The following is a 21,603-nucleotide window of genomic DNA, read 5'->3' as shown; positions in this document are numbered from 1 at the left end:
ACGATTCTGCTTCCCAAGTTGGGGGGCAGAGGTATTGCAGAAGGGATTTTTAGCAGAAAGCAGGTCCACTGGGGGGCGCAAAAATCTTTCTTATCTAGAAAAGGAAAAACTGGTCTAAATCAAGAATTTGATTAGGCACACAAAATAATGGTTAGATGACATCTTTATACTCATTTCGGCATCTTATTATTATCATGAATTTATAGGTAATGTCTGTACTGATCTGAAGACATGATTATACCAATGATTAGAACAATGCTGTGGATGGTGAAAGTGAAGTGATTGTCATTGTGATACACTGCAGCACAGCACACGGCATGTGTCCTCTGCATTTAACCATCACCCTTGGTGAGGAGTGGGCAGCCATGACAGGCGCCCGCTGGACTGTGCTTTGCTCAGTGGCACCTCAGTGGCACCTTGTCGGTTCGGGATTCAAACCGGCAACCTTCTGATTATGGGGCCGCTTCCTTAACCACTAGGCCTCCACTGCTAGAAATTATAAGAATAAAAAGAAATGTCTCCCAAAACATCATGATTTCAAGTCATGTCAGGTCCTGATGATTGACAACTCAAACATTACAGATTTTTTGTTTTTTTATGTACTTATTTACTTAAATAAGTACCTAGAAAACATTGTCGTTGCTATGAAAGGGTTACAGTATGAGTTACTCCACATGACAGCATCTGTCTCAGTGTAGCCATCAGTGTCATCATGTTCTGCACTGGCTTCTCGGTGGCCTGATTTTAACATGCGGTCTTTATACCAGGGTGGTAGTATCTGTGGTACCCTTATGGGTCACACACTCGCCTATGAACCAGGTTCAAACCCCACTTACTACCATCGTGTCCCTGAGCAAGAATCTGAACTGTCCCTGTAACTTCTGATTGTAAGTCGCTGTGGATAAGGGCATCTGATAAACGGCATAAATGTAAATGATTCCACTAAGAAGTGCTCCTTCACCCACAATCTGCAGCCCTATTTGCTGATGACATCTTTCGTTCAGATCTAGTCAACATTACGTACACCAGCTTGCCAAACATCTCTTGACGCCACCCTGACTGAAGATTGTCCATTCCATTTCAATAATGAAGCCTGTTCCAGAGTCACTTTCCAGATCATTCCAAATGCTCAGCATTTTGTGCACTTCACTCAGAACATCTCCGCTCATCTCTCAGGTCTTTCCTCTGATTGGTTGCTCATCTGTAAGATCAATCAGCAAGTTATCTGACAACTTACAACGTATTCTGGCACCGTATGTGTAGTAATTTTACTCGAATTATGAAGACAAAATGCAGTCACAGAGTATACTGTTTGTTTTAATCAACAAAAGCACAAGCCTCTCAGTACAGGAGGAAAAAGAAGAACCGGGAGGGGCGCGGCGCAGCGCCGTGCTCTCGGCCACCCGAGGGCTGCCGTATCACGCACAGACATCAACGTTCAACACAAAATACAGCTTCAACGGAGAGTAAAGCAGCCCGGTGAGCACACGTTTCAAACAGAGTCAGATCTGGTACATTCTCCTTGAAATTACTAGACATAGTTCATTGATAGACATGGGGCGATGATGGAAATGATAAAAATGACTAGATTAATGCAGAGTATAAAAAAGACAATAGAAAAAGATAATAACATTAGATAGATTTGGGAAGTTCACGTTTAAACAGTCTATTCAGGACAATTGTCATGTTTTTCATTGTTCACAATCTGCTGCATAATCAAATGTGAGGGACTTTTTGAAGGCATTTAATATTTGTAAGGCATGCACAATGCATTGCAGAAAACGTGAGCTGCATTTTTGGGGTCAACATGAGTTGCACGTTTGAAAAGAAACACCACAGAGAAAAAACCCGACAGGTTTGTCCACAGCAAGTAGTGCCACGAAGCCAATTCAACTGGTATTGCACACAGGAAGCACAGTACCGTGGATGAGAGCGTACAATTGAAATAAAAATAAAACTCTTTTAAATGTGAAATGTCTGACAGACACAGACACGGGAGTATTCCACGATTAGATATTAGATACAAAACTTGCTAGGCACAGAACATGACTATTGCTATTAAACCAGACGTTACCCTAGTCACCAAACTAGTTATTTATTCAGTTCAGTGTTCCCCAGAGTGCACCCACAATGTCCATTTAAACCCAATGATATGGAAAATGGTGACAGCAGGGAATCTTTAGTCACTTTTTGGTGTTATAATAAAGCTCCATAAATAAATGTGATCAAATGTGCAGGGACATTTGAGGGAAGTGGCACAAGTAACTTTGTTATTTAAGAATTGTTTGATTTATTAAAGTTAGAATATATCCTAATCGACTGGGTGCATTTTCTTACATTTTGAATACAGCATGAAGGAATCTTGGGTTTGACACACCTTTAACAGCTCTCGCTCACACCTTAATAAGCTGCGTGAAGAACCAAAAAAGGAGTTGTGTCACTTCTCAAGCTAGAAACTCTGGATGATTTGTGAAAACACAGGTTCCAATATCTCCTTCCCCTCTTTCTGTGACCATGCTCTCTCCAGCTTTGCTTAGCATTGCACTCAATGTTAAAAATGAAACAGTCATCAAACCAACATCAAGAAAAGTGCATACATTTATGTACATATTTACAGCATACCACATCTATCGTATTGGTGTAGATAATCAGGTTATTAGTTGTATTGGAGTATAAGACATACTAAGACGTAGAGTTCATAACACCAAGTCACCGTGAAATATTTGCATTGTACCGTTGTATCGTGGAGGACTGCTGAAGCGTATCAGCGTTTGGGAGCGGCGTAGGTGCAAATTAGCGCCACCCGATCGTTAATTAGGGAACGTACAGTAAACCACACCAGCAGTGAGAGGCACACAATTGGCCAGCCCAACGTATCAAGTACCTGGTGACACAAGTGACCACATACTGGACAGCTGACAGAGAAAAACACAGAGGACATGGGTTTCGTCTGTCCAGCTGTAAGGTTCGGCTCATTTAAGGGAGGAGGTTTGCTCTGAGGCTACAGAAAAAACACATTCATATGAAATGCTACCGCAACAAAAACATCCATATGAGATGCTACCACGAAAAAAGACAGGATAGTGGGAAACGTCTAGAACAGGACTGGCCAAGTACTGTCCTGGAGGTCAAACTGGCAGCATAATTAAAGGCATGAATAGAGGGCTCAACCCTTATTGAATTTTAGCTTGGTCGTAATTACGGTATGACAGGTTTAGCTCGGTCTTGAACCAATTCCTCCTAGACATGGTACATTATGGCACAAGTCCTTAACTCTGTGTTACATAATGAGAAAAAAAATACATTATTTTCAGTAGCTGATGACATGATCTATCTGACATGCTCATATTTTTGGCGTAACTTGAGGCATATGAATTGTGGTGGTTACAAAGAATGCAGATACCTGCATAATTAACTGGAGTCAACGTATAAAAGTCCTTTGACATTCAAATTGGAAATATTGTTCCCATGTCCCCTCTCCTATTGTGTGCGAGGGCCCGTCATCGCCGCTTGCAGCTATATTTCCTTTGGTTTATTTTTGTGTTGACCACAAGGGGGCGATATAAAATGTAACCACCAGAGAACTCGAGATCAATCAGACAGCAGCTCCATCTGGTGGTTCTTCCTTATACGACACCAGAAAATGATAACGCCTTCACAAACTGAACACTAGTGTTTGTCTATTTACTTACAACTATTCATTTTTTTATCAGACTAAACCCCTTATATTTATTGACAACAATCAGGAAATATTTCTGATACATGAAGAGTACAACGCACAAATCTCTTTACTCTTCTTTAGGAATGCAATCTTAATGGTCTCTGCCACATAGGTTTGAGCTTGATTTAAGATTTTTACCAGCAGAACTGTCAGTAAAGCTGGCGTTTCACACACAGTGTGAGCAGATAAATCACATGATGAGCATAAGTGAACAGTCACCAGCAAACACGATTAATAATATTGTGCAGTGCCTGCTTGGCCTAAGAGATTAATTTACACCCCAAATTCAGGTGGCAGGAGTGGAACCTCCAGGACCTAACATGGCCAGACCTGCTCTACAGGATCCATTACACACCTTTCGCCTCCCTGGCACAAAAAAAAAAACAAAAAAAAAACGTTCTTTTTAATGTACGTAACATCAAATTCCACAGAGGTTTCGCGCAATTCAGACAGTTTGCATTGGTTTAAAAAAGACTGACAATGCCACTGACGGTGCTGGCAGTACTGAAGTCGTCCTCTGAGTTATGTGACATCATATCTCTAGGAAATAAAATCAAGCTTTCACCGGCGGGCCGACGTGACAGATAGGGAGCATCTGCCATGGTCCACAGCGAGGGCTCCCCTCATCTCCTCTTCCATGTGGTCCATGTGGTGATTAAGTGATGGCAGAGACGAGAAATCTGGGCATCTGATGCAGCCTGGATCCCACCAGATGCAGCTCAAAGTGACCAAGCGTGTCTCAACTGGTCCTCTTTGTCACACGTTGTCCAAAGACACAGAGACAGTACAGATCTCCAAGTGTCCTCTTAGTCTGTGGTGCACAAACGTCCTGTCCCTCAACAGAGAAAACATCAAACAGCCCCAGACATCTTTAACCCCATCCGGGGCCAAGGTAAGTTTTTATAAATAAACTGTGTTTGCTGACCATAAAACACGTTCAGAGGCCAGCATCCAATCCACATGCTAGTAAAAAGCAAACAATTTTATCCAACCCCTTTCACAGAGAATCATGCCTCATACGCTCAATATCATTTAGGGCCCTGTTTTCAAGCGTGCACTTGACACTAGCACAATTTTTTTTAATCCTTGGCCTAGTGTTTTCCATGTTAAGTAGTGGAAGGTTCATGGTTCATGGATAAAATGTGCATTTTTATGTCCTTTTTTGGTGCATCATGTTATTTCAAAGGCTTGTTTGTCATTGGCACAAAGCGCAGAGCCAGGACACAAAGACAGCACAAATCAGATGGTGCTGAAAAAGTTAATGTTAATGAAAAGTTAATGAACTTCAGTGCCATTTCATCAGAAATTGCACAAGATCTTTTCGAGATTGAACCAAGACATTATAGTCATGTTAGAAAGAAGTTCAAGATCAACTATATTAACGCAGCAGACAAAACTGTAAATAAAACAGAAAGACTGCATACATCAATACTGAATAAAGAAAACAGTGATCATTTTTCATTTACTGATTAGCATTGTGTCCAGTGTCCAGTTTGAACACCTTGAAAATAGGGCCCTTACTGTTCAGTGCATTCATAGCATTATAGATGCCATACAACGAATGAAAAAAGAACTGTATTTGGTTTTCAATTATAGTTTCAAATATTTCAGACAGAGCTGTAAACTAAAACTAGTGCTGCTGTCTTTTGGGCTTTTGGAACATTGTTGAAAGAGAAGTACCTTGAAAAACATCTAATTCGTCACAACAACAAATGGAAAAGTCTATTCAAGTCTGATCATTCAAGCCATATATGGAGTGATACAGTACCAAAAAACCCATTTACATAAATAAATATGTTTATACGTCATGTGTCTGTGTTTAATACACTGGTTTAATAATTAACCTCAGTGGCTGCAAGTGCCACATCTCTAAAATGGTCACGTTTGGACTTGGTTTGACTAGATGGTCTTCTGTTCTGCACAGCAGCTGCAACGGAACCTGTGCCTAGCGCACTGACTTCACTTTGTAGCGCAACACCAGGTAGGTGGCCAGTCTGAGAACCAGGAAGAAGACGCCCAGCACCATAAAGTCCACATAGAGCTTAGCGTCCTCCACATCCAGCAGCTGCAACACCTCCTCCGGCTTCTGGAACTTGCAGCCCACGCCCGGGCACTCCAACTCCGACCGGTTCATGCCGTAGATGGAGAGGATCACGCCCTCAAAGCCGTACCTGCGGGGCAGAGCTGGGGTTTAGGCAAGCTCACGTTTCACTTCTTTATTTGACATGGAAGAGTATTTCCCAACTCAGAAACCCGCAAAAACGAAAGGGCCTACGCATTATCATCAAGAATGAGCAAATCATGCACGTCTGTGAGAGAATGGAATGGCATAAAAAAAGATTTGACTACGTTACACGACACGTGGGCTTGAGCACGCTTATGAAATTCCTTTTCTGCTCACCCCCAAATAAGATAAGGTCATGTGGCAATATGCGCTGTTTGAGTTGACCAGGTTGCTGGAGCACAAACCCAGACCACTGCAGAGGTGTCAGACCGTCTGCCATGGCGCCTGAAGAATTGGGGTCATTTTCTCAAATAAAATGCACTAAAATATCAAACTTGGCACGTCCCCGGACTGTTTCACTCACACACATACACACACCTGACATAAGACACGTAGGAGCTCCACTGAAGGTATTTGGGGATGGTGTCGAAGTTGACGAAGAACCCGGAGAACAGCAGCACAGGGATGGCTGTGACTGGGCCGACAAAGGTAGCCACCTGAGGAGAACGTGAGAACGTACTTCATCAAGTCACCAACCGGACCATACTCAGGAACTCAGACACATGCACGATTGTATGAATGTATATAAGTATATGTATGTATATATTTATATATGATAGAGGATAGATTCACTTCCCATTACCCTGAGGGTGTTGTGAAATTATGACTGTCATGACATCAGTCAAGCTTCATAAGCTGTGTTATGCACGGAGCTCCAGCAATTCACTTAACGGCCATGGCAACTGGATGCATGTAATTGTGTATTAGACCGAGCGTTAATAGAAGCCAGTGAAACTGTGAAGATCTGCTTGAACACGCGTGAAAGCTTGTTACCTGCAGCGAGGTGGATGCCGCTCCGATAAGCAGCCCCAGCGACTGGGCCACCAGGGCGGTGGAGGTGGACAGCGCCATAAACAGGACATACCTGCCGGCCTCGGGGGGCTGTTCTGTCATCCAGTACACTATACTGCAGTATATTATAGGACAGATCACCTGACGGGACAGAGGGAGGGTGATTTAGGGTTAGGTTCCTAGGATCGCCTCCAGCCTCAGCTTGACCCGAACTGGGACAGGTGGGCACAGGAGGGAGGGACGGACGGACAAACTCACCTGGAAAGGGATGTCAGCCATGGTTTTTGCCAGGTAGTAGGCCTTCAGGCTGTACCAGTAGTTGAGGTGCTCTCTTAGAAACACCGACATCTCCAGCGGAACTGTGCGGGGTTTAAAACACCATAAAAACACTCTAATCTCATTTCTAAGAACTCTGCATTGATTCTCAGTGAATTGTTCTATAAAAAGAGACAGAAATTTAAGGATGGAGACATGATTTGGGGGATATTAGGACACGTCACTCACAGGTAAGTACAGTGGGCATGAGGGCCGCGAACATGAGGAACAGCATGGAGAAGAAGAGGAAGCCAGTGTTGTTGAAGACCTTGCTGGCGTCGTTGCCGATGTTCAGGTAGAGCAGGCCGATCAGAACACCGATGCAGAGATGCGACATCACCCGGAGGTGGGTCAGTACCTGTAAACCCACGCAGAATTAAAAATCAATAAATAAAAAAAAAAGATGTTTATGCAATATACTCACATAACGTGTTTACAGTACAAGTGTTACAGTACACAGCATCTACAGCGCATCACATTCCCACATTATGTTATGTTACACCCTTATTCCAAAATGTATTAAATTATTTTTTCCCCTACACACAACACCCCATAATAACAACATGAAAAACGTTTGGGCAAATGAATTAAAAATAATAATAAAAAATATAATAATATATATTTATTGGGTTTAAAGAACAAAAGCACATTATTAAATGTTATTTGTAACATATTAAACGTTATGATTTATGGATGCTGATTACAACAATGAACAATGTTTCTATTGATAACAGCTGGCTGACTGTTCACTTATCATTTAGGCAGCAGTAAGAATAGGAATGCTTGTCACATTACATCTGAAAAAGGATGTTAAATAGATATTTCTGACACCGGCTGCAGAGGTGGAGAGGATATTAAACTGGCCAGAGCCTCTTCTGCAGGTAAATCTTACCATGTCTCTGCATATCGTGATGAAAGTTCTCTTAAAGAGGATGCAGAACTGCGTCAGGGTGCTTGTGGCAAATGTGTGTTTCTCAATGTGACCTGAATCCTAATTAGGAACATGCACACGCACACACACGCACACACGCACACAGTAAGAGAGGGACAAGTTAATTGGCAGGCAACCCAGGCCTAATGAATCGACAGTGCTGTCATATGGGAAGTGCCCTTATCTCAGCGAGAGTGTGTCGCCTGTGTGTCACTCACATTGTGACACTGGGAGGGGCAGGAGGACGTGGCGTCGTTTTTATCAATGGAGTTCTTCTTGCTCTCGTCCAAACACAGGCCACCCTGAACCGCTTCGAACAGAACGGGATTCAGGTCCCCGTATTCGCCACTCGCCACCTCGATGACTGCAGTGTCACAAACACACACACAGTGAGGATGTAACTGTACACAAAGATACATTTAATGCATAGATTCACAGTTTATACTATACTATATACTATGCTACACAAAAACACATGTAGCTGTGACTATTTAACATGAACATCAATGCACAGACAGACAGACAGACACAGAACTCACTGAAGTCTGCCGGATTGTGGTAGGTGGGGCAGTGCAGGCCCAGGTTCTTCAGGTAAGGGATGAGGTATGGAACAGTGCCCTTGTAAATGCACTGACCCTGGCTCAGAATGTACAGCTGGAACACAACGTATCACAGCAAAATGAAAACTTTATTTTGCTTTGAATGTAAAATTTTAAATATTTCAAAATGAATTAACGCCTATAACGCAGCTGCGTTTTGTTTACGGCATGTTCACATGACTGCGGGCGAGTCTGTAGTGCAGGGAGTGCAGGAGCGGCACGGTCCCTCGCTCGAGACAAAACCCGTTATTCGCCCACAGATCAGCGAAGGTGGGAAAATTGCATAAATCTGTTGGGTAGATTTGCTCTGCACTTGACATGTTAAACTTTTATTCTACTTCCTGTCGCGACAAGTCAGTCTGGTGGCGCATGGTGTCACCCCATTGAAAGTGAATGAGAGACGAGGACGTGTGAGTAACATTTGCCACACTTTTATTTTTTACATTTTTAAACATCATGTCAAGGTTTACTATTCAAGGTTTAATCACAATTAATTATTTCCTTTAACAAATGAATCACACATGTTTTTGCACATTTAATAAAATTTTTTATCTCAATTAATTATTGGCAAAATATGTGATTACTTTGTTGTTTTTTTTTTTTTTTACCATTGACAGGCGTAACCATAACACCACATCACTTCATATTTAACAAAAATATCATAACGTTGTGTTTTATTCTTACTTTGTCGAACATCTCGAACAGCTTAGCACTGGGCTGGTGAATGGTGCAGATGATGGTCCTGCCTCCCTGTGCCAGGGACTTCATTAAGGACACGACTTGGAAGCAGGAGACGCTGTCCAGACCACTAGCACACAGAAATACGAATGAGCAGGCTGAAGCAGGAATGAACGTTACTGTTGAGCTTCTGCTTGAAGTCCGGCCTGGACGCACCTTGTCGGCTCATCGAAGAACATGACGGGCGGGTTGTTGACCAGCTCCAGGGCGATGGCCAGACGCTTACACTGACCGCCCGACAGAGAGATGGTCCGAGTGTGAGCGCACTCCTGTAGTCCCAGAGCGGTGAGGATCTCATCCACCTTACATATGAAAGAGAAGTGAAGTGAGAGTGAGGTGATTGCCCTTGTGATGCGCAGCAAGCACAGCACATGGTGACACAACAAAATGTGGGCAGTGGGCAGCCATGACAGGGTGAGCTCAGGGGCACCTCAGCGGTTCGGGATTCGAACCCACAACCTTCCGATTACACACACACGCACGCACACCAGGGTTACGTTCTTTACTGCGCACACAGGTTCATGACACCCAGGGTGACTGTTTACTCACCAGCGCTTTCTTCACCTCCACGTTGTCATTCAGTTTCAGGTTGGCGGAGACCTAGACAAAGTCATTTTACACAGAACAGCGTTACAAAACATCGTACGACGAACACCATGAGCAGCAACGGTATAAAATGCACAAAAATATGCACATAAGACGTTCCATGTTTATAACACAAATTTGCAACCTTTACTTTACTTTACTTCACTTTACTTGGCAGACGCATTCATCCAAAGCAACTTACAAGAGGAAGACACCAGCAATTCTCATTCGATTTCTATAGATTTGGAGTTACAAAACTAAGAGCCCTAAAAAGGCCCAATTTGTCCAGAATAGAACACGCTGGGAAGCTGAAATAAAAAAATATATATATATTTTGTGCAGCGTGTGTGAATGTGTGTGTGTGTGTGTGTGTAAGTGTTAGACTCGTTTGAAATACTTTTTGAACAAGTGGGTTTTCAACTGCTTCTTAAAGGTGGTGGTGGTCTCGGCTAGTCGAATGGAGCAGGACAAGTTGTCCCACCAGCCAGGGACAACAAAGGAGAACAGAGTCGATTGGGATTGGAGACCCCGTGAAGAGGGAATTTTTAGTCTTTTGCAGATCTGAGAGGGCGTGCGGGAGTGTAGCTGGCTAGTAGTGTGTTGGTGTAAGAGGGTGCACTTCCATTTACAGCCCTATAGGCAAGCATCAGTGAGAAGGGACGTCACAGACCGGAAGGACAGGGTGGTCTCACCATCATGGCCTCCCGTGTGGTGAGGTGTGGCAGCAGCATGTCGTCCTGCATGATGTAACAGGACATCTTGCGGAAAGTGCGCAAGTCTCGCGGTTTCCCGTTCACCAGGATCTGACCTTCCATCCCCGTCTCTCTGTGCTCACGACAGACAGACAGACAGAGAGAGACGAGAAGCACATAAAAACACATTATCCGTACCGAGTAAAGCACAGCATGTAAAGAACATTCCCATCAAATAAAACCACATCTGCTCTGCAGCTGCATAAAAATATCAACACTTGCAGAAGATCGCTGCTCGGCTCTCAGCCGGACTAGAGGACGCGGCGATAACCTTCAGGCGGACTCCCTTCATCTGGGCCGAATGAAAGATGCTAAGAGAGTTAAGGCGCAGAGCCACTCTCCGTCGTAAATTACAGTCGCCTTTCTTTACCAGGGGATAAAAGCCCAGAGCGGCCTCCCCCCCGCCGCCCCGCATGTGTGTGTCTCACGGGACCGAAAGCACTCGTGCTTCCTCTCCACGCCGCGCGCTGGAGACGTAATTGAACCGCTCCGGTCGCTTCGCCCTGCCGAGCTCCGTTTATTTCACGTAAGCCACGACTGACAGGCCCGCGCTGCATCAATTCCATTTATTCGTATTTATTTAATCGTCCGCGACAAGATTATTAAATATAGCCTTCCGAGTTAAAAAAAAAAAAATGTAACGTCATTGACACTTCAAGGATTTCCAATATTGACAATGTTCCTGGATCATTTTGAGTGGGACCAGCTCTTACTCACCTGTACCCAGCCAGGATGTTCATCAGGGTCGACTTTCCGGCCCCGGAGGGCCCCATTATTCCAATGAGCTCCCTGTTGCAGAATTTTCCCGACAGGCACTTCAGCAGGGCTTTGTTACCTGTAAACGACATAAAAAAATGTAAAAAAAAAAGAAATATAATAATAAGAAAACCAAAACTATGAACATAAGAATATGAAATATGAAATCCTTTGAGCATGGAGAGTCAGACAGGAATTAAAAGAGCTTGGCGTAGATCAGATGAACTCCACGCGCTAAGAGTGGATGAAGATGCACAAAAGAGAAAAGCCACCAGCTGTATTTAAATGACCAGAGTCTTTGCTTGGTTAGTTACAGCAGTGATAAATACATTTCAGCTGTCAACTGATGAATGGTCATGGTCATGGAGAAGATGCTCACAACTAAGGATATCAGTGACGTGGATAAAACGCATTATTAAAAGCTGTGAAGAAAAAGTGATCTCCAACGACAATGACGTTTCAAGATCAAGGTCTGATGATCCTGGCAACCACAAAACCGGCCCCACGAAGAGTCTGTGGGGTGTGCTGGAGTGCCCGAAAAGTAGGTATTTACTGACATTTATTAAAATAAAGTGAAGTGATTGTCACTTGTGATACACAGCAGCACAGCACACAGTGAAATTCGTCCTCTGCATTTAACCATCACCCTTGGTGAGCAGCAGGCAGCCATGACAGGAGCCCGGGGAGCAGTGTGTGGGGACGGTGCTTTGCTCAGTGGCACCTTGGCGGATTGGGATTCGAACCGCCGACCTTCTGATCACGGGAACGCTTCCTTAACCGCTAGGCCACCGCTGACCCTAAGTGAATTCACGCTGTTATCAAAGCCACATGGTAAGGACCACATCCCACTCGCTGCCACTGTGTTGGAGTTTTCTGTGGGTATGTTGGGCTTTGCGACATGTTGATTCCCTGCAACGTTTTGAGTGGGCACGCAGGGCTTGTTAGAGAAGCGGGTGGGGCTCGGAGTGTCTCCCCTGTCCGCCTGCCAGCGCGCCCACCATCCACAGCCCATTAGATAAAGTAAGATAAAGTGAAGTGATTGTCACATGTGATACACAGCAGCACAGCACACGGTGCACACAGTGAAATTTGTCCTCTGCATTTAACCATCACCCTGAGTGAGCAGTGGGCAGCCATGACCAGCGCCCGGGGAGCAGTGTGTGGGGACGGTGCTCAGTGGCACCTTGGCAGATCGGGATTCAAACCGGCAACCTTCTGATTACGGGGCCGCTTCCTTAACCGCTAGACTAGGTCTGAAAGTATTCAGACCCGCCTGCACCGCAACATCTCACCTGGTCGTTGTTCTACGAGTCATGAAACCTGGTTTATAAATGTGTCACTTCCACCAAGCCGTCGGAACGTAGGCTGATCCGGAACATTCTGTACCCAGGGGAGGGCAGGAGAGAGAGCGGGCCATTCCAGGCCCATATTTACGGAGCGAGGTCAGCAGGACATAACATACTATCCGTTCTCATGTGGACAGCGCCGAGTATTGATCTGGCATCTGGCATGTTCCGAGGCTGGGCAAAGCTTTTAAGGAAATTGGGTGGACTTTGGAAATCAAATTTCAGATCGTGTTGATATTTTTTCCTTTTTTTAATCAAGGGACAGATGAAGAGGGGACAGTAACAAAAAGGAAGACACAACAAGGACGATGTATTATAACATATTATAACATATGTATTATAATATAACAACGATGTAATATTCATTCAAATCTCTATGTTTTGTAGGGAATAACAGCACGTTTACCGCTGTGCAGCTAGAGGAATACGCTGTTTTCAGCATGATACTAAGTCGGTTTAAGCAGGCCAGGCGGAAGCAGGAAGAACCGGTCCCGTGGCTCTGTGCTCTAAATGCATTGATCCAGTCGATTTTTAATGCACTTCAGGAGGAACGCAGATGAAGAGGTGCAGGCTAGAGATTGATAAATAATATTTTAATATTTAATATCTTGTCTGTACTTTTCCAATCACATAAGGACAATGAAAGATGCTTTTTATTCAAATATTTCATTTGAATAATTCTTGCAGTATTTCTGAACAAAATACACAAGAGCGGAAGAGTTCGCCATCAGTCAGTTGAAACTATAAAAATAAAGCAACAATAATGAAACATTTTTATATCCGTGTCATTCGGTCATGAAAGACTGGTGGAACGTAAGAATGTCGTGAATTGATTTTTTTCCGCTGCAGTGCATCCTCCTCAGCCTCCACTCCACACACACTGCAACATGCATGCGTGTGTGTGTGTGTGTGTGTGACAATGCACCAGAACTACAAAGCTGTAGTTCTTTCATAAAAGTGACCAGACCAGACAGGAGTGCAATATAAAGATGGCACCCCTCCATCCCCGCCTCAGCGTAGGCAGCATCCAGAACGGGAGCAAGGCCCGAGCAGCTGCTACCAGCCCCTGTCACTTGGAGGGCCACACTGCAGTCTGCCACCGCTGCGCCCACAGCGCTCCCGGCCCAACTGGCCAAATATGGAGGACGAGGCCGCGAGCGTGCTTAACAGATAAAACATTGACAGGGCATTACTGCGTAATACGGAATCACCACGAGTTGTTTAAGCATTAAAACTTATCCCAGGATTGCCAATCAAAAGTTCACACTTCACGGGACGTCTCCGGGCCCACGGCATCCAGACACCTACGTACAAGGGCCAAACGAATCGACACGGCTGAGTTAAACACCCCAGCAGACCCAGGCTCTGGTTATTAAGGGGTGATTGGGACGTATTAATGTTTCATGAGCTGATAAGTCCTGAGGTCCCTCAACTCGGCTCCGTTTCCAGAGACAATGCAGCCGTGAGTGGAGCCTTGTGGCGGAGCTGGTGCTGAATTATTTACTGTGTCTGAAGTCTGCTGAGCTCAGCAGAGTCGAGGACCGAACCCGACTAGAACTTGGGACGGAAGGAGGGAGAGATATAGAGAAGGAAAGAAGGATAGATGGACAGATGGATATGTAGAAAGATAGATAACCTCTGCTACCTCTCACAGCATCATTTCAAGCTCTCCCAATCAAGAACTGGCCCGGCGGGTGCCACTAACATCTGATTAAAGTTGTTCATCATAAGTAGGTTAATGACAAAGTGAAAAGCAGAAGGATGAAGAAGAATCCGCAGTACCTCTCCTCCTCCAACAGGGACCCTCGCGGATGGTGTAGGAGAGCTCAGTGAACTCCAGGTCGACGGCGGAGCGCCTGGGCAGGTGGGAGAAGCGCTGGGCTTCCGTGATGTGGTTCTCCACCTTCTTCAGGTGGGTGAGCATGGCTGCATCCTGCGCTGTGCCCCCGGGACGCTTGGTCTCTTCCATGGGGATGGACACCGTGCCGGCGTCCAACGACCTCTCAGCCATGCCAGCGTTCTGAAAAGGGGGAGTGAAATTTCATGTACAGTGGGTAAGGAAAGTATTCAGACCTCCTTTCAATTTTTCACTCTTTGTTATATTGCAGCCATTTGTTTTAATCATTTAAGTTCATATTGTTTTCTTATTGTACACACAGCACCCGCATTGACAGAAAAAACGCAGAATTGATTTATTCATAAAGAAACAACTGAAATATCACATGGTATTCAGACCCTTCGCTCAGTATTTAGTAGTTTTTCACACCTGGATTTGGGAATCCTCTGTCATTCCTCCTTTGCAGCTCCTCCCCAGTTCTGGCAAGTTGGATGGAAAATGTTGGTGGACCGCCATTTTTAGGTCTCTCCAGAGATGCTCAATTGGGTTTAAGTCAGGCTGGCTGGGCCGTTCAAGAACAGTCACAGAGTTGTTGTGAAGCCACTCCTTCGTTATTTTAGTGTGCTTAGGGTCATTGTTTTGTTGGAAGGTAAACTTTTGGCCCAGTCTGAGGTCCTGAGACCTCTGGAGAAGGTTTTAGTCCAGGATGTCCCTGTACTTGGCTGCATTCATCTTTCCCTTGATTGCAACCAGTCGTCCTGTCCCTGCAGCTACAAAACACCCCCAGACCATGATGCTGCTGCCACCACCATGCTCCACTGTCGGGACTGTGTTGGACAGGTGATGAGCAGTGCCTGGTTTTCTCTACAGATACCGCTTAGAATTAGGGGAAAAAGACCAGAGAATCTTTTTTCTCACCATCCTGGAGTCCTTCAACAATCAGTATAATCAAACACAGCTAGACAACCAGCTGTAGAACCATCTCAAGGATGATCAGAAGAAATGGTCAGCGCCTGAGTACCACAGCAAAGGGTCTTAGGACCATGTGATTTCAGTTTTTCTTTGTTAAATAAATCAACTAAAATGTTTTTTTCTGTAAATGTGGGCGCTGCGTGTACATTAATGAGGGAATAAAATGAATTTTTAGCAAGTGGCTGCAATATAACAAAAAGTGAAAAAGTTAAGGGGGTCTAAATACTTTTCCATACCCACTGTATATGACATTTTCACAGAAACACTGATTTAATACTCAAAAATATGCCAATATACCTATGTAAATATAAAGAGAGGTAGTGGTGGCCTAGCGAGGAAGCAAGCGAACTTGTGGGTTCAAATCTCAAACCGGCAAGGTGCCACTGAGGTCCCCTTTGATCGAGGCACCGTCCCCACACACTGCTCCCTGGGCGCCTTCCATGGCTACCCACTGCTCGGGGGCAAGAGTTTGGACTCCTTGACACAGATGTTTGTCATTTCACTGGCGTTCGCTCGTTGCTGTTTAAGGTTCTCCAGGATATTGAACTTGGAAATGACGGAATGCTGGTGCTGAACGCCTGTTAGGACACTGTGATTTGTTCCAGTGAGCAGAACAACGGTCTGCGTTCACCTGGTTCAGGCCTTGACTCTCATCTCGCTGATGGATTTGAAAACATAATGTGATGGTGTCACGATGGCTGGACATGATGGCGACGTCATGAGATGGGGGTCATTACGTAAACACATGTCGGGAGAAATATCACTCAACGAAGACCAGACGGCGAACAGAAACGAGCAGGGCAGATTTATACAAATAAAATCAATCTGGAATCCGGTCGGAACCCCGGCTCCGGAGTAGCCCCTTCCGGACCGGATCCTGACAGACGGGTCACCGTGTGCTGTGCTGTAGCGTATAACAATGACAAAAACGATCACTTCAATATACCGTCATGTGGGGGCATTGGTGGCCTAGCGGTTGGGGGCATTGGTGGCCTAGGAAGCTGCCCACTGCTCACCAAGGGTGATGAGTTAAATGCAGAAGACAAATTTCACTGTGTGCACTGTGCATCACAAGTGACAATCACTTCACTTAATTAATTTAAAACGTAATACGGCGGAAACCAGATTTCAGAGTTGCGCTTTAGCCCAGGCACTGGCGAAGATTTCAACGACGCGCGTTCCCCAACATAATAGTTTTAGTTTAGGCTCGTATGTCAGGATCCATATTGTATAACGGCAGCAGTCTGATCGCATGGCAACGACTCTGCCGTTATTTATGCGTTGGGTAAATGAGTGCCATTTCCAGTTTTCAGTGATGGGACTGATGGGATGGGTGTGAAGTGCCTACAGCGTGACGTCGTCCCGCCTCCCAGCTCCTCGGCTGAATGGCGAATCGGGTTTTATTTGGTGTTCGGCTACAGCTGCGGCGCTGAGCTGTCAGACGCTTCTAAAGTTCCTGCATCCTGTTCTATTCTAAAACCCACGTCCCTGACTCCCACCCTCATCACAACAGGCAGGCAGTGCGTCACGCCGAAAAGTCACAAAAAAATAACTGAACAGAGATGCCACCAATCTGAAATTTCAAAGAAAATGTTTTCCTTATTAAGCTCGATTTTGAAAATGATCATTTTATTTCCACATTCTGTCCTATTTTGCCCCTGGTATTCTAAATGCAGGTTGTTTGTCATGCTAGTTGAAATGTGTGAAATGTATTTCTCAGGGGTTAAATAAGAGAAAATATTGGCTTGACTTTTCTGGATCAGATGAGCAAAAAAAAAAAAAAAAATCATCAAACATGGGGGATACCAACGAATACTCTCTTTTGAAATGCAGGAGTCAAGGTTGGTGTTGGTGAAGGCCAAAATTATGGCACCCCACCGGTCTCCAAATCCGATGAGTTTGCAACAAAACAGCTCATCAGGCCAGTGGGACCTTTAAAGGAACTCGGTGGGGTATGAAATGATTTACTTCAGTTTTTTTTTTTAATTAACACAACCTTCTTGTAACCCCTGGATTGGAACCAATTGGCAAAATGTGAATAGACGCATGCAAAAAAAAAAAGCAGTTTTCAGCTCTGCTCTGCCTGTTACACATCGAAGGCTTCATTTTTACATTTTTCTTTAACTTGTGGGACTTTTCTCTCTGATTCTGCTACGATGCTGAACAGGAATTGCCTTCCTGCTGCTGAAGGTTCTCAGCTGTTAGACACGACCCGGTGTGTGTTTAATTCCCAGTCTGGAAACTCTTTTTATTCAGAAGAACCTGTGTGATTAGGCCTATTATGCAACCTTACTTCTATTTCCATTCAACAATGGCAGCTGACCCTGGGGCGCAATCATTTCAATAAACCCCGGAGTTCATCAGTTTCTCCCAGATATCCAGAAAGAAAGTACAAACCCAGCACTCTGATTCTTCATATTTGCACTAGATTGCAGAACACTCAGGCAAATAAAAGGCATTATAAAGCTTTGTTGGACTCTGGAGATAAAGTCCAGGACGTCTTCAGGTCTGGGATGTAATCAGCTTCAAGTATGAAGGCAATTCGGATTCGGATCCCACAGGGCTGCGTTTCCTTTATGTGGAGATTTCACTTCGGCCCAACTGTGGTTTAGGGACCATCCATCTTATTTCGTAAGGCTTGAGCCGCCTGGTCAGTTGTAAGAATTTCAGAAAGAGCCGTTCACCTGCAAAGCAGTTTTCTGGGGCACATTTTCTAAAAAAAACTCCCCACAGAGCGACTGCACCAGACTTTACTATATAATTTAAAACAAGCCACGAATGTGGAGCCAAGATGTATTTTACACCACCTTTATTCCTTACTTTGTACTCCAAATGACTGCTATATTACTCACGAAACATGAATAAATATAATTGTATTTTTTTTATCATCTTACAATTTTTTGCTACCATTCTCTGAATCACAGAGCGTTAAGATGGGAGCCTCCTTGCCCACTGCTGAGTGAAATTCGGCCTCGTTTCACCCTCAGAAAACTGGTTAAATATACAGGACGTGAGTCCTGCTGTCCACAACAAACCTCACTGGACGGTGCAGACGTTCTGTGCACTTCTAAAATGTTGCTAAACCGACATCAAGGTTCTCACACGGAAGGGTCCATTTGCAGCTACAGAAACGAAATACAGGCTGGGAATGCAGTTGTCAGCATTTAGAAAAGAATGGGGCATCACTAGGAAGCCCACAACGTCCTCTTGACGGTGTGGTAATAATAAAGTGAAGTGATTGTCACATGTGATACATAGCAGCACAGCACACGGTGCACAGTGAAATTTGTCCTCTGCATTTAACCCATCACCCTGAGTGAGCAGTGGGCAGCCATGACAGGCGCCCGGGGAGCAGTGTGTGGGGACCTTGGCAGATCGGGATTCGAACCGGCAACCTTCTGATTGCGGGGACGCTTCCTTAACCACTAGGTCCACCACTGCCCCCTAGGACTCATATAGATTGCTCGATTTAAAGAAACGCACAAACATGTCCCTTACAGAGGACAAAACTAAATGGGCGTGAGGGCTCAGGTTATTTTCAACGATGAACACCCTACAATATTAACCAGAGCTTAACCAATATTAGGGGTGCACGATTCAGTCAATGTCACGGTTCAACTCTATTACGACTCTTGGGCTTGCGATTCGATTCAAAGCGATTCTCGATTCAAAACGATTCTTGATTCAAAACGTTTATATGTGTGGCAGTGCGACTTTCATTCATTGCTGTAGTTTGTAAAATCTGCAACTCAAGCTCCCAGCGTTCTGTAATATAGTGAGCGGTGAAGGTTACATACGACCTTGATGTCCATGCATCGCATACGTTAAGGCTACTCTTGTTGCTTTCTTCAACGCTTCCGCCTCTTTTTTTCTTCGCCTCTTCGTATAACTGAGGTATCGCTTTTTCAGCAAAAAGCCGACGGCTTGGTACAGCGTGCCTAGGTTCAACTGTTTTCAGCGTACCCCGAAAGCCTTAGGGCCGCAGACCTTTGGAAATAAAACAGGCTTCGGGCCGAGTTCTTTTCTTTGCCCGTTCAGAGTTGCTCGGAAGTTTGAAACATTGACGGGTTGGAATGTTCCTTACGTTTGGCTGAACTTCGTCTGCGTCCTCTGGACGATGACGTACCATGCGAGTCCCGAGGTTTGTAGGGTTTCCAAAATATCTGACTGTAGCTTCGCAAAGCTTGCGCATGACGTGAGTTTTATCAATCTCCTTCTTGCCATGGATGTGTCTGCCTTCAACGAGGACGGGGCAGGTGGAATTTTCTTCTCCGTTGCATCTTCCACGGCGTGTCCATCCATTGCTCGCGCGTGCGCACACCCAAGGATTACTATGTGAGCAGGAACCAGCATAGCGCCATCTACAGGATTGGCAAACTCCAATCCGGAAAAGCGATTAAACTCGCGGCGTCAGAAAATGGGAAATGTGAATCGGTTTTGTATCCTGTGTGAATCGTTTGTTTAATCGGTTTGAGATAAAATCGCGATTCCAACATTATTATAATATGCATTATTACGCAAGATATAATGCGGTTTCAGGGCTGATCACGGGCCGGTGAAGACGAACGCGCGGCTACAGCACGAGCATCTGCTCCGGTGTCGGGCCGAGGCCACAGGAAGTGCCTCTCGAGCAGCAGGCGCAAACATATCGACTGCAGCTACAAAGTCCCGCCGTGTCTCGGGTCAATAGAAACGCAGTTACGGAACTTCCGGGCGCCGGGCCGAGCGGCACATTCCATCAGACCAATAGAACCACGGCAACAGTTTCACACCCCTCGTCGCGGCCCATTAGGAAAGCTAAGTAATTCTGCAACGTGATCCACGGTCCGGGACGCCTCCGTCCCGCCCTGCTAAATCACCGTTTGATAAGGCAGGAAGTTCGCATTTTGCATTTAGGACAGCCTGTTGGGTTGGATTTTTTTTTTTTTTTTGTTGTTGTTTTTTTTTCGGCATTGACGTGCACCATTTACCAAACCTCACAACACTCACACCGGAGAGAAGAGGGCCCTTATTGATTCGCCTCCATTAGAGCGCATCTTACACTCAGACTGCAGCTGGCGAAATGATGTCGATTTTTAATAGCTTCTCGGCACCGGCTGCACGATGGAAGGGTGATGTCACGCAGGGACCCATCCTTACCGGCTCGGCCGATGCTCCGGAAAGTCCGGGCCATCTGTGGACTGTGATATTTATGGGCAGGTGCAGTCACGTGGTCACGTGGCGCAGCAAACCGAAGAAGCGTCACATTTTCAACTCAAACCTGGATGCATGGGTGCATAGACGGGCCCTGACTTCCCTCGCTGTGCACACACACACACTCACTGACACACACACACACACACACACACATTCAGTTGCACTTTTCCATGCACAAGATTAAAAAAAAAAAAAAAATCACGTCATACTTTGTCCTCTTGTGTTGAAGTGTGAATCCGGTAGAGCCCTCTGTGTCCCCCTGTCTCAGGGCGATGTCCCTTTCATCCTTCGGGTCGAAGAGCAGGATTTGCGGGCGGATTTGAGCGGCGGCAGCGGGTGAAGGACGCCCACTGCGCGTCAGGCTCCGGCTCGGCGTTTTCCCACGGAGGACGTTCCCGCCGAAACGCTCCAGATGCGCGGACGATGCTCCATGGTCCCGGTGCCGCGACACGCCCGCCGGCCTGGGTGCGGGGCGTCTACCGCCGGGCCGCTCCGCAGGAAGCCATGGCTCGGCAGGCGCGTTGAAGAGGCAGGAGGGGAGTGACGCCGGAGCTGCCCACCCGGAGCTCGCGCCCCGCCCGGAGGTCACGGAAACGCGCGCGAACGCCGCGACATGGCGCGGGGGCGTGCACACGTGAGCGCGACGTGCGCGTCCGACGTCGCGGCTTCACCACAGACGTCTGCTGCCGCGTCTTGATAGCGCCGCGTCTGCGCATGCGCGGCCGCCGCCGTCGCCGCCGCCGCTGCCGGTGCTGATGCTGCAGTGCCCGGGTTATTTT

The 21,603-nt window shown here is 45.7% G+C and overlaps 1 protein-coding gene across 1 annotated transcript; it reads right to left on the bottom strand.

The window, feature by feature from the left end:
- Window positions 1–1,299: 1,299 nt before the first annotated feature.
- Window positions 1,300–21,578, bottom strand: abcg4a (ATP-binding cassette, sub-family G (WHITE), member 4a). Its single transcript, XM_028983523.1, has 15 exons — window positions 21,034–21,578; window positions 14,602–14,839; window positions 11,435–11,552; window positions 10,658–10,790; window positions 9,930–9,980; window positions 9,537–9,682; window positions 9,327–9,450; window positions 8,583–8,697; window positions 8,262–8,407; window positions 8,005–8,103; window positions 7,302–7,470; window positions 7,056–7,156; window positions 6,780–6,938; window positions 6,324–6,442; window positions 1,300–5,892 (listed from the first exon to the last, which is right to left on the bottom strand). Exons 2-15 carry the CDS (start codon window positions 14,828–14,830, stop codon window positions 5,667–5,669), a joined length of 1,935 nt encoding a protein of 644 aa, XP_028839356.1. The 5' UTR covers window positions 14,831–14,839; window positions 21,034–21,578; the 3' UTR covers window positions 1,300–5,666.
- Between the last annotated feature and the right edge of the window lie 25 nt (window positions 21,579–21,603).

This window comes from Denticeps clupeoides, chromosome 6 (genome assembly GCF_900700375.1).
Source record: "Denticeps clupeoides chromosome 6, fDenClu1.1, whole genome shotgun sequence".
NCBI classification, from domain to species: Eukaryota; Metazoa; Chordata; class Actinopteri; order Clupeiformes; family Denticipitidae; genus Denticeps; species Denticeps clupeoides.
The sequence above is the reverse complement of the archived record's forward strand: the minus strand, read 5'-3'. Positions and strand labels throughout refer to the sequence as shown.